Genomic DNA, 12,919 nt, shown 5'->3' with positions numbered 1-12,919 from the left:
GATGCCTACAGTGCATACTGGGAATCAACTGGGGCTACCGTGTGCCCCACACAGAAGTACTTTCTAAGACCAAATGCAAGAGTAGGGACCCCACGGCCACCCAACACCAACTGCGCTGGCTCGGTCACGTCATTAGAATGTCTCGTGAGCGCTTGCCATGGAAGATCTTGAATGGCCAGCTACTTCTTGGCTGCCGGTCTGAAGCACTACAAGGACCAGCTGAAAGCGTCACGGAAGAAGTGCAACATCAAACCCACAGACCTGGTGGACGCTGCCGCCGACCGTTCCACCTGGCGGTAGCTCTGACAGAGCGGTGTACAGAGGCAGGAGGAGAGGAGCACAAAGAGACAGGAAAAAATAGCTCAGGAGACATGACAACCATGACTGCCCCCCTCCCTCCCAACACAGACTGCACATGCCCCACCTGCAATTAAGTTTGTGGATCTCAGATTGGACTCTACAGCCACCAAAGAATTCATTGTTAAGTCAGAAGTGGAAGTCATCATCGGATACGATGGATTACCGTAAGGCAAGTGTGTGTGTGTGTGTGTGTGTGTGTGTGTGTGTGTACCGTAGGGGGGTATCCTGGGGCAGTATTGGTAGCTTTATAATAGTGGAAGACGATCATGACAAGGTTCCAGTGTCCGTAACTCATGTGCCAGGCTATCCAGGATGGAGAGTACGTGTCGAAGATCACGGGCAGCATAACCACATAGACTACCAGCAGGATAGAAGTGGTCAGTATCACTAACAGACATACAAACACCTGGAAAAATAGAGAGGCGGTAAATGAGTGAGAAATTGTTTCATTAGCATGAACATCTGTGCAACTGACACACACACACACACACTTACCGCCCCGAACCTGCGGGTGAGTAGGTCCACCATCCATAAGATGGGTTCCATCAGTGAGTCCATGACGACGTCAGAGTTGGTGAGGGTGTTGTAATAGAGGGAGTCGACCATCAGTCTGAGGTAGGCCCATATCTGCCTCACACACAGCGGTAGTCTGCAGTTGTTGCCATTTCTGCAGTGCCACTGTCTGGCGCACACACACAACCACAGCCAGCGCTGCAGCAGGAAGGTGGGGCACAGCCGCATTCTTCTCCTGAAACACACACAGATGAATGTTTACCAGGGATTATTCTACCATTTTTCATGATGCTTAAATAAATAAAACACCTCTGTAAACTGAAGACATCCAGTGATTTTGGAACATTTACTGTTGCAAAGTGATATCCCATGTATAAATACAGTAAATAATACACACTTGTTGGATTCAAACTTCTAACTTGAAATATCTTACACTATTAGAACAGTGGATGGAAATCTACTGAGTGAGAAAGGGGAGTGCAGAAAGTTTACATTCTGTTAAAACATGTTATTGTTAAATCTCATTTATATTATGAAGAGAAGGGCAATGGTCTGGTTTCAGTCACAGACAGCCGTGAGTTAGGGAGGAGTGAGGAATTAGGGTCAAGGTCAGGTCAGATGAAGTGAGAACGAAGAGTCGCCACTAAAGTCCTGCCTAGCAACAGAGATGTATTGGCTGTCCAAATGTGCGAGGAGACTCAACCTAGAAGGAGAGTATAAATATATGTGCTTGTGTAAACATGTCTTTGTCTTACACAGCTGTTTGATCCAGTAGTTTAAAAAAAACTTGGTTTGAGCTTTGACTAGTTGTCCGTTAGTTTTTCACTCTGTCAGAACCTAACAGCTGTCGGCAGGATTCACCACGATTTATAGTCGAACTGCAGAGTCACCCTAGATCCACTTCAATTTGCTTACCGCGCCAATAGGTCCACAGACGATGCGAATCTTCATCACACGCACACTGCCCTATCCCATCTGGACAACAGGAATACCTATATAAGAACACTGTTCATTGACTACAGCTCAGCATTCAACACCATAGTACCCTCCAAGCTCATCATTAAGCTTGAGGCCCTGGGTCCGGACCGCCCCCAGGTGATGAAGGTAAGAATCGACACCACGTCGCTGATCCTCAACACTTGGGCCCCATAAGGGTGAGTACTCAGCCCCCTCCTGTACTCCCTGTTCACCCATGACTGTGTGGCCACGCACACCTCCAACTCAATCATCAAGTTTGCAGATGACACAACAGTAGTAGGCTTGATTAGCAACAACGACCAGACAGACTACAGGGAGGAGTTGAGGGCTCTGGGAGTGTGGTGTCAGGAAAACAACCTCACTCAATGTCAACAAAACAAAAGGAGATGATCGTGGACTTCAGGAAACAGCAGAGGAAGCACTCCCCTATCCACATTGACAAGACAGCAGTGGAGAAGGTGGAAAGTTTTAATTTCCTCAGTGTACACATCACTGACAAACTGAAATGGTCCACCTACACAGACAGTGTGGTGAAGGCGCAACAGTGCCTCTTCAACCCCAGGAGGCTGAAGAAATTTGGCTTGTCACCGAAAACCATCAAACTTTTACAGATGCACAATTGAGAGCATCCTAGCGGGCTATATCACCGCTTGATACGGCAACTGCACGGCCACGGACAAAGAAACAGGGAGGAAAGAACAATGACTTTATCGCAAGGTACAGAGCGTCAGAGCACTGTTTTAGGTGTGGGGCCGTTGGTCATTGGAAGAGTGAGTGTAACGGGGCATGAAACAGGTCAAATTTACGACAGGGAAAAGTATTACATTCAGCAGGGTAACAGGGGCAGAATCGACCAGGACCAGTAACAATACTCAGATAGTGATGGGTGGGGAAGCAATTTTGGGGTTGAAAGATGCGAAATGCCAGGGGAATGGATTCTAAAAAAGTTAGAATTGACACAGCCAAACACTCCATGCAAGCTCAGACAACCTTGGGGGGGGTTGCAATCTCGTGAGACACTTTATTCCGACTTATTCTGACATATGGTTTATAGAATTGACGAAAGGGAGGAGGGGGGTCACGAGAAATTAGAGTGGAGTTAATATTGTGAGTAATTGTTTGTTTTGAAAAAGCAATTGTGTCATGCGCCAGCTTTGGGGTTGCCAAACCTAAAATGACCTATTAAACTATTTGTTCATGAACACATGAAGGGCATTGTAGTGTGGTGGTTACGGAAAATCATGGTGGAAAGAGAGACCAGTCATATACGGGAGTAAATCGTTAGACTCAGTGGCAAGAAATGTCACCGGCTACATAAACATTGGGATGGATTAAAACAAACGATTAATGATTGGAGGGAGGACGTGTTATGTTTGTAATTAAAACTAGTTGATAATTAAGATTGAGCATAATACTAACAAAATGCACACTTTCTCTTCCAGGAGAAGATTGGCTGTCCTTATCTCTCTTTGAAATATTTCCCCGAGGCTGTTTCTTCACGGAGCAGTTAGCGAAATTCTGCAGTTTTTAATCAAATCTATTGGATAATTTATCAATTGTTTTAAGTAGGATTCGGAAAGGAGAGGAGAGAGCGCCAAGTGAGGGGAGGGTGCACTGCTCAAATCTATAGAGTCGAGGGAGGATTTCCTCCCAGGAAACCTAATCTTTTAGTGTCCTCTGAGAGGAAGGTGGAGAACCCACTAGATGGTAGCTTGGGCTAACCATGCTGAGGACATTGATAGTAGGGATTTTGTTTTACCATGTCATCAGAATCAAAATTTTAAAGTGCATGAATACATATGGCTTTCTGGGTGATACAGTACAATTAATTACGTACAAGGCTCAGTCTGCATCTCGTTTTGAAACCCGAGGAAGAAGGAGACTGGCATGGAGACTAGCATCACATTGGCTTAGAACAGATGGACGGTTCTTGCCCAAATCTCATTCTCATCAAGGTTGGTGTGAAATTATTAAACATGCATTTTCTCTCTTCCCTGTTCAAGTCAATATATTTTCTAGGTGACATGAGAGATCATTGTTCCACATGAGGGATTATTGGAAATTGAATGACTCCATATGTGGACGAGTTAGGGAGGAGTGAGGAATTCAGGTCAAATGAGATTTTCCCAATACCTGGAAAAGCGCACCTATTGGTAATTGGGTAAAAATAAAATAAAAGGCAGACACTGAAAATCCCTTTGAGCAAGGTGAAGTTATTAATTACACTTCGGAAGGTGTATCAGTACACCCAGTCACTACAAAGATACAGGATGGAAACCACTCAGGGATTCACCATGAGGCCAATGGTGACTTTAAAACAGTTACAGAGTTTAATGGCTGTGACAAGAAAAACTGAGGATGGATCAACATTGTAGTTACTCCACAATACTAACCTAAATTACAGAGTGAAAAGGAAGCATGCATCAAAAACATGCATCTTGTTTGCAAGGCACTAAAGAAAATTGGCTAATAAATTCACTTTGTGTCCTGAATACAAAGTGTTATGTTTGAGGCAAATCCAACACAACCGAGTACCTACCACTATATATTTTCAAGCATGGTGGTGGCTGCATCATGTTATGGGTATGCTGGTCATATGCAAGTAGTTTTTTTTATCAAAAGAAATGGAATAGAGTTAAGCTGACACGTGTATAAAAGCAATAAATTAGCACGTATATCCTACCAACGGGACATTAAAAACTGTAATATCTTATGTTTCACCGAGTCGTGGCTAAACGACGACATTAACATACAGCTGGCGGGTTATACACGCTTTCGGCAGGATAGAACAGCAGCCTCTGGTAAGAGAGTGGCGGCCTATGTATATTTGTAAACAGCTGGTGCACGATATATACGGAAGTCTCAAGGTTTTGCATCTCATGATACGCTGTAGACCACACGATCTACCTAGAAAGTTGTCATCTGTATTTTTCATAGCTGTCTACATACCACAGACCGGTGAGGGCACTAAAACCACACTCAATGAGCTGTATACCGCCATAAGCAAACAGGAAAACCCTCATCCAGATGCGGCGCTCCTAGTGGCCGTGGACTTTAATGCAGTTAAAACTGATTAAAGTTTCCCTAATTTCTATCAGCATGTTAAATGTGCAACCAGAGGGGGAAAAACAAAACTCGATACCACCTTTACTCCACACAGAGACGCGTACAAAGCTCTCCCTCCATTTGGCAAATCAGACCATAATTCTATCCTCCTGATTCCTGCTTAAAAGCTAAAATTAAAGTAGGATGCACCAGTGACTCGGTCTATGAAAATGTTTTTAAAATGTGGTCAGATGAAGCAGAAGCTAAACTACAGGACTGTTCTACTAGCACAGACTGGAATATGCTCCGGGATTCTTCCGATGACATTGAGTAGTACAGTCCCTGGCTTCATAAATAAGTGCACTGATGACGTCATCCCCACAGTGACTGCACGTACCAGACCCCAACCAGAAGCCATGGATTACAGGCAGCATTTGCACTAAGCTAAAGGGTAGAGCTGCCGCTTTCAAGGAGCGGCACTCTAACCCGGAAGCTTATAAGAAATCCCGCTATGCCCTCTGACAAACCAGCAAATCGTCAATACAGGACTAAGATCGAATCGTACAACACCGGCTCTGACGCTCATTGGATGCGGCAGGGCTTGCAAACTATTAGAGCACACGCTGACCAACTGGCAAGTGTCTTCACTGACATTTTTAAACCTCTCCCTGTCTGAGTCTCTAATACCAACATGTTTCAAGTAGACCACCATAGTTAACCTTAGGTAACCTGCCTAAATGTCTACTGTCCCGTAGCACTCACGTCTGTAGCCATGAAATGCTTTGAAAGGCTGGTCATGGCTTACATAAACACCATTATCCCAGAAACCCTAGACTCACTCAAATTTGCATACCGCCCCAACAGATGATGCAATCTCTATTGCACCCCACACTGCCCTTTCACACCTGGACAAAAGGCACACCTAAACTCAGCAAAAAAAAGTAAGGTCCCTTTTTCAGGACCCTGTCTTTCAAAGATAATTTGTAAAAATCCAAATAACTTCACAGATCTTCATTGTAAAGGGTTTAAACACTGTTTCCCATGCTTGTTCAATGAACCATAAACAATTAATGAACTTGCACCTGTGGAACGGTCGTTAAGACACTAACAGCTTACAGACGGTAGGCAATTTAAGTCACAGTTATGAAAACTTAGGACACTAAAGAGGTACTTCTACTGACTCTGAAAAACATCAAAAGAACATTGTCTCCACCCCTCAACCAGTATTCTACAAGAGCACAGACACAAGGGACAACAGACACCCCGGTCTCTACATTGCAAATGAGCTGAAGGCAGTCAATGACCTTGGACCACAGAAAGTATTTGCACTGGTGACAGACAATACTGTGCACGTGAAGGCTGCTTGGTCTAAAGTGGAGGAGTCCTACCCTCACATCACACCCATTGGCTGTGCTGCTCATGCATTGAATCTGCTCCTCAATGACATCATGTCACTGAAAACAATGGATACACTACAATAGAACCAAAGAAATGGTTAGGTATGTAAAGGGTCATCAAGTTATAGCAGCAATCTACCTCACCAAGCAAAGTGAGAAGAATAAGAGCACCACATTGAAGCTGCCCAGCATCACCCGTTGGGGTGGTGTTGTCATCATGTTTGACAGTCTCCTGGAGGGAAAGGAGTCTCTCCAAGAAATGGCCATATCACAGTCTGCCGATATGGACAGCGCCATCAGGAGGATCCTCCTGGATGATGTATTTTGGGAGAGAGCGGTAAGCAGCCTGAAACCTATAGCAGTAGCCATTGCACGGATTGAGAGAGACAATGCCATCCTGTCTGATATTCAGACTCTGCTTGCAGATATAAGAGAAGAAATCCTTACTGCCCTGCCCACTTCACGGTTGAGGAAACTGCAGTTCTGAAATACATCAAAAAACATCTATACTTCTGCCTGAAGCCCATACGCAGCGTACATGTTGGATCCCAAGTATGCTGTTAGAGCATCCGGACTGGTGCAGAGATCAACAAGGCCTATGGTGTCATCACTACCGTGTCTCGCCACCTTGGCCTGGATGAGGGCAAGGTTCTTGGCAGTCTGGCGAAGTACACTTCCAAGCAAGGACTTTGGGATGGAGATGCAATATGTTGGCACGACTGCCATATCTCATCAGCTACCTGGTGGAAGGGTCTTTGTAGATCTGAGGCTCTTACCCGTGTTGCTTCCATCATCCTACAAATCCCATCAACATCAGCAGCCTCAGAGTGCAACTGGTCCTTGTTTAAGAACACACACACAGGCTGAAAAATTGGTGGCCATTCTGGCACGTTTGAGGCTTTTTGAGCCTGACAACAAGCCATGCTCAACAAGGTTGGAAAGTGACAGTGAAGATGAGACCTCAGAGTCTGATGTTCAGGAGGTGGACATTGAGGAGGTCCAGGGAGAAGACTTGGAAGCCTGAGAGGAAGACAACCAAAGCTTTAGTTTATAGACTATCATTTTACAGATCTATGTTGAAAACATTTTTGGGAGATGCGATGGATCATTGGGGATCATTCAAATATTACCTTTCTTTTGTTGTTCAGTGAAATCACCACGTGAAGAGTAAACTCATTTAATTAAAGTTCAATTCGTAACTAAATAATTTTTTTAAGTATTATTTCTATTGGAAGGATTTAATCATTTTCAATTATGTCTACTTATGATAAGGTAAAAGGTTTATGTTTGTCTCCACATGATAAATATATCCAATGCAAAAAATATTACATTTAAATGGTATTCATTTGCATATATTTCCATTAATTCCAATACATTCTAGGCAAGTCTAGGTCCAAGAGGCTTCTGAACAGCTTCTACCCCAAGCCATAATATTCCTGAACATCTAATCAAATGGATATCCAGACTATTTGCATTGCCCCCCTCTTCTACGCTGCTGCTACTCTTATCAATGCCTAGTCACTTTAATAACTCTACCTACATGTACATATTACCTCTGCCTTGCCTGGTTCACCAACTACTTTGCAGACAGAGTTCAGTGTGTCAAATCGGAGGTCATGTTGTCCGGTCCTCTGGCAGTCTCTATGGGGGTACCACAGGGTTCAATTCTCGGGCCGACTCTTTTCTCTGTATATATCAATGATGTTTCTCTTGCTGCGGGCGATTCCCTGATCCACCTCTACGCAGACGACACCATTCTGTATACTTCTGACCCTTCCTTGGACACTGTGCTATCTAACCTCCAAACGAGCTTCAATGCCATACAACACTCCTTCCGTGGCCTCCAACTGCTATTAAACGCTAGTAAAACCAAATGCATGCTTTTCAACCGTTCGCTGCCTGCACCCGCACGTCCGACTAGCATCACCACCCTGGATGGTTCCAACCTAGAATATGTGGACATCTATAAGTACCTAGGTGTCTGGCTAGACTGCAAACTCTCCTTCCAGACTCATATCAAACATCTCCAATCCAAAATCAAATCTAGAGTCGGCTTTCTATTTCACAACAAAGCTTTCACACTCACGCCGCCAAACTTACCCTAGTAAAACTGACTATCCTACCGATGCTCGACTTCGGCGATGTCATCTACAAAATAGCTTCCAATACTCTACTCAGCAAACTGGATGCCGTTTATCACAGTTCCATCCGTTTTGTTACTAAAGCACCTTATCCCACCCATCACTGCGACCTGTATGCTCTAGTCGGCTGGCCCTCGCTACATGTTCGTTGCCAGACCCACTGGCTCCAGGTAATCTACAAGTCCATGCTAGGTAAAGCTCCGCCTTATCTCAGTTCACTGGTCAAGATGGCAACACCCACCCGTAGCAGGCGCTCCAGCAGGTGTATCTCACTGATCATCCCTAAAGCCAAAACCTAATTTGGCCGCCTTCACCTTCCAGTTCTCTGCTGCCTGTGACTGGAACGAATTGCAAAAATCTCTGAAGTTGGAGACTTTTATCTCCCTCACCAACTTTAAACATCTGCTATCTGAGCTGCTAACCGATCGCTGCAGCTGTACATAGTCCATCGGTAAATAGCCCACCCAATTTACCTACCTCATCCCCATACTGTTTTTATTTTTGCACACCAGTACCTCTACCTGCACATGTTCATCTGATCATTTATCACTCCAGTGAACTTCTTCGATATAGGGGGCGCTCTTAATTTTTGGATAAAAAAACGTTCCCGTTTTAAACAAGATATTTTGTCACGAAAAGATGCTCGACTACGCATATAATTGACAGCTTTGGAAAGAAAACACTGACGTTTCCAAAACGGCAAAGATATTATCTGTGAGTGCCACAGAACTGATGCTACAGGCGAAACCAAGATGAAATTTCAAACAGGAAATGCCCCAGATTCTGAAGGCGCTGTGTTCCAATGTCTCCTTATATGGCTGTGAATGCGGCAGGAATGAGCCTACACTTTCTGTCATTTCCCCAAGGTGTCTGCAGCATTGTGACGTATTTGTAGGCATATCATTGGAAGATTGACCATAAGAGACTACATTTACCAGGTGTCCGCTTGGTGTCCCCCGTCAAAATTATTGCGTAATCTCCAGCTGCGTGCAATTTTCCATTTGGTTCAGAGGAGAAACCAAACTGCCACGAATGATTTATCATCGAATAGATATGTGAAAAAAACCTTGAGGATTGATTCTAAACAATGTTTGCCATGTTTCTGTCGATATTATGGAGTTAATTTGGAAAAAAGTTAGTCGTTGTAATGACTGAATTTTCTGGGTTTTTTCTTAGCCAAATGTGATGAAAATAACGGAGCGATTTCTCCTACACAAATAATCTTTTTGGAAAAACTGAACATTTGCTATCTAACTGAGAGTCTCCTCATTGAAAACATCCGAAGTTCTTCAAAGGTAAATGATTTTATTTGAATGCTTTTCTTGTATTTGTGAAAATGTTGCCTGCTGAATGCTAGGCTTAATGCTATGCTAGCTATCAATACTCTTACACAAATGCTTGTGTAGCTATGGTTGAAAAGCATATTTTGAAAATCTGAGATGACAGTGTTGTTAACAAAAGGCTAAGCTTGCGAGCCAATATATTTATTTAATTTAATTTGCGATTTTCATGAATAGTTAACGTTGCGTTATGGTAATGAGCATGAGGCTATAATTACGCTCCCGGATACGGGATTGCTCGACGCTAGAGGTTAATCGGCTAAATTGTAATTATTCACTCCTATGGCCTATTTATTGCCTACCTCCTCATGCCTTTTGCACACAAAGTATATACATTCTTTTTTTCTACTATGTTATTGACTTGTTTATTGTTTACTCCATGTGTAACTGTGTTGTTGTCTGTTCACACTGCTATGCTTTATCTTGGCCAGGTCACAGTTGCAAATGAGAACTTGTTCTCAACTAGCCTACCTGGTTAAATAAAGGTGAAATAAAAAAATAAAAAATAAAAATTATATTATTATTTACTGCTGCTCTTTAATTATTTGTTATCTCTTAATTCTCCATTATCTTTAAACTGAATTGTTGGTTAAGGGCTTGTTAGTTAAGCATTTCACCTGTAGTATTCGGCACGTGACAAATAAAATTTGATTTCTAAAAACATGTTTTTACTTTGTCATTATAAAGGTCTTGTGTGTAAATGGGAGGGAGAAATGTATACATTTTGAATTCAGGCTGCAACAACAAAATAATGTGGAATAAGACAAGGTGTAGGAATACTTTCCGAAGGCACCGTATGTAGAAAAGATAATGGACCCATATTTTTTTTAATAACCTTTGAAAAGTAACAATCACCAAAATAAAAGCTAGATAGTCGGAGAATTGAAAATAGAGGTTGACCGATTAATCGGAATGGCCGATTAATTAGGGCCGATTTCAAGTTTTCGTAACAAATCGGTAATCTGCATTTTTGGACACCGATCATGGCCGATTACATTGCACTCCACGAGGAGACTGCATGGCAGGCTGACTACCTGTTATGAGAGTGCAGCAAGGAGCCAAGGTAAGGTGCTAGCTAGTATTAAACGCATCTTATAAAAAAACAATCAATCTTAACATAATCACTAGTTAACTACACATGGTTGATGATATTACTGGTTTATCTAGCTTGTCCTGCGTTGCATATAATCAATGCGGTGCCTGTTAATTTATCATTGAATCATAGCCTACTTCGCCAAACGGGTGATTTAACAAGCGCATTCGCGAAAAAAAGCACTGTCGTTGCACCAATGTGTACCTAACCATAAACAACAAAGCCTTCCTTAAACGCGCATATTTAGTTCATATTGGCTGCTAACATTAATTTCTTAAAGATCGGGACTTTTTTTTCAACGTTTTGTTAAAAATCGCGCAAAATTTCAACGTCCTGCTACTCATGCCAGGAATATAGTACATGCATATGATTAGTATGTGTGGATAGAAAACGCTCTGAAGTTTCTAAAACTAGTTAAATCATGTCTGTGACTATAACAGAACGTGTGGAGCAGGCAAAAGCCCAAGGAAAACTGTTCACCAATTTTTTTTATTTTTTATCCTTCCGCCAGTTGCCTGTATTGTCTATGGCAAGGGAAAATAGATAACGACCAGTTTACAATGCCTACCGCTTCCACACAATGTCGCCAGTACTGTCATTTGCTTTGAAGTTAATCCTTGGTGAGATGAGAAATGGGCACTTCCTGTCATCGAGTACACAGTTGGAAGTTTGGAGAGAGAAAAAAAATGGAGCATCATTTCAAGAATGGCTGTTATTGAATACAGATCGCCAAGTGATCAATTTGATCGATTATTAACGTGTACTAATACCTAAAGTTGGTTTACAAAAGTAGTTTGAAGTGTTTTGTCAAAGTTTATCGGCAACTTTTTTAATTTTAAAAAATGACGTTGCGTTTTGTAAAGCTGCTTTTTCCTGGATCAGACGGGCTTCATAAATGGACATTTTGGGTATACATGGACGGATTTAATCGAAAAAAAGACCCAATTGTGATGTTTATGGGACATATAGGAGTGCCAACAAAGAAGCTCGTCAAAGGTAATGAATGTTTAATATTTTATTCCTGCGTTTTGTGTAGCGCCGGCTACGCTAATTCCTTTGTTTACGTCTTTTTCCGGTATTGGGGGGGTGCATGCTATCAGATAATAGCTTCTCATGCTTTCGCCGAAAAGCATTTTAAAAATCTGACATGTTGGCTAGATTCACAACGAGTGTAGCTTTAATTGAGTACCCTGCATGTGTGTTTTAATGAAAGTTTGAGTTTTAGCAAGTACTATTAGCATTTGGCGTTGCGCATTTCCATTTCCTGTTGGCTAGGTGAGATACAGACGTCTCACCTTGCCCTAAGAGGTTTTAACTAGGGAAATTGTGTCACTTCTCTTACGTTCTGTGCAAAAGAGTCAGGGTATATGCAGCAGTTTGGGCCACCTGGCTCGTTGTATATTTAGAAATCCATGTTATTCAATTATTGCGTGCACCAACGAGCATCTGCGATGCAAAGGGCTAAAATAGAACTCCTATTTCTGACGCAGACTGCGCTGCAAGTCCTGCCTCTCTCATCTCCTCATTGGTTATACCCACGTGGATGATTGAAAGACAAACCTTTTTGCCGGTCGTCGTGGTAATCCGTCGTGGTTGGCCGTTTTATGTGTGGATTAATTGTCGGAGTAGAAGACCTTGTGCATTTCAGGTAAAATAACAACTCAATGTTTATATCCCAGAACAAATTAGCTGGCAACAGCAAGCTAGCTAAATAGGACAAATTAGCTAGCAAGTGCCAGCTAACTAGCTAAATTGCCATACATGTTTAATGCTTTTCGACCTGTCCCCAAATTAATGTCATTGGTTCAGAGTTTGTTTTGATATTTTAACCTGCGTGTCATGATCGCATTTGGTGTGGGGGGACCCAATACATTTATGCACGATAACGCACGCGCGCAGCCGGTTTGGATTCCGTGTAACAAAGACAGCCAACTTCGCCAAACGGAGGATGATTTAACAAAAGTGCATGTGAAAAAAGCACAATCGTTGCACAAATGTACATACCCATAAACATCAATGCCTTTCTTAAAATCAATACACAAAAGTATTTAT

General features: G+C 42.6%; 1 protein-coding gene across 6 annotated transcripts in view; it reads right to left on the bottom strand.

Moving 5' to 3' along the window:
* LOC112252771 (palmitoyltransferase ZDHHC16A) overlaps positions 1–12,919 on the bottom strand; it is a 31,211-nt gene that overhangs the window by 7,781 nt on the left and 10,511 nt on the right. For all 6 annotated transcript variants that reach the window (XM_024424347.2, XM_024424349.2, XM_024424350.2 and 3 more), the window contains 2 exons: positions 856–1,108; positions 572–766 (listed from right to left, as the gene is read on the bottom strand). In XM_024424347.2, the coding sequence (XP_024280115.1) occupies positions 572–766; positions 856–1,101 (441 nt within the window). In that variant the 5' untranslated portion in view covers positions 1,102–1,108. The remainder of the gene's footprint in view (positions 1–571; positions 767–855; positions 1,109–12,919) is intronic.

The sequence above is a fragment of the Oncorhynchus tshawytscha genome, linkage group LG06, assembly GCF_018296145.1.
Source record: "Oncorhynchus tshawytscha isolate Ot180627B linkage group LG06, Otsh_v2.0, whole genome shotgun sequence".
In the NCBI taxonomy this organism is placed as follows: Eukaryota; Metazoa; Chordata; class Actinopteri; order Salmoniformes; family Salmonidae; genus Oncorhynchus; species Oncorhynchus tshawytscha.
This window is presented reverse-complemented; position numbering and strand designations above follow the sequence as displayed.